General features: G+C 43.9%; 1 protein-coding gene across 1 annotated transcript; it reads left to right on the forward strand.

Annotated features, from left to right (window-relative positions):
- Positions 1-416: 416 nt before the first annotated feature.
- LOC147819697 (cytochrome c oxidase subunit 7A2-like, mitochondrial) lies at positions 417-990 on the forward strand (the record flags this gene model as incomplete). Its single annotated transcript, XM_087171927.1, has 2 exons — positions 417-640; positions 949-990. Coding segments are annotated over 2 exons (266 nt in total), but the record flags the coding sequence as incomplete, so codon positions are not given.
- Positions 991-993: the final 3 nt, after the last annotated feature.

Consider the following 993-nt stretch of genomic DNA (forward strand, 5'->3'; position numbering starts at 1 on the left):
TGTGCAACACATTAGTTTCATAGCATGTTTTCAAACTATGTTAAATGACATTGTCCCTGTCAAATAAATAAATAATCTAAACTAAACATTGGTGGACTGTCAAAAAAATCCATAAAGTTTTCACCATCTCTTACCAGCCCTCTCTGTGCCTGTAATTCAGAGTGCACATGAGAGCGTGCTGAGTGGGAGACTCTCTGAACTCACTTTTACTCATCATGAATTTATTTCCTCTGTGGCAGCAGAACATGTTAGAGCAGCGTTCACAAGCTGCTGCTGAAAGACTCACTATAGACAGACTTAAACATTCGCTAGCATAGCAACATAATAACCCACAATGCAACACTGTAAAAGACTGTAGTTACACTGGTCTCTGTTCAAAAAAATGTGTTGTAATGAATGAACATGTAAGTGTGTAGTCTTGAGAAAACACGAAACAAACACAAACACTAAAGGCGTCACCCGGTCCACTGGTAACACCTGTCTCCACCTGTGTGTGTCTCCTCAGGGTCTGCGTCCAAGTGTCCCACCTGTTAGTCCCCCCGCCATCTTCGCGTCTCCGACCAAACTGGCATCAGAAGCAGGAGGTCAGGTGGAGTACATGGGACCCAACAGAGTCCAGGAAATGCAGAAATTATTCCAGGTAAGTCGCCTTTATGTAGGTGAAACTGTTTACCTGACAGCTGGCGGCCAATCAGATGGCAGGATTCTATTTTTAAGGTTCTTGAGAGGTGAACAAGTCCTATAGGTCAAGGATGAGGAGACAGAAGTCCTTGAATATATTCAGTGGTCCTTGGGGGGCTGAAAAAGTTTTAGGTCTCTGGTCACATGTAGTTTAATATTAAACTTAGTTAAACTAAACTCTGCTCAGGTGTGTTTGTTGTAATCATGTGACCTGTATGAGGTGATATAAGCCCCGCCCCTCACTGGTAACCTGTTTCCTCGTCTCAGAAAGCAGATGGGGTCCCGGTCCACCTGAAGAGGGGTCTGATAGAC

The sequence above is a fragment of the Seriola lalandi genome, unplaced genomic scaffold (genome assembly GCF_002814215.2).
Source record: "Seriola lalandi dorsalis isolate HSWRI2012SDOR001 ecotype SW California unplaced genomic scaffold, Sedor1 jcf7180002050385, whole genome shotgun sequence".
Classification (NCBI taxonomy): domain Eukaryota; kingdom Metazoa; phylum Chordata; class Actinopteri; order Carangiformes; family Carangidae; genus Seriola; species Seriola lalandi.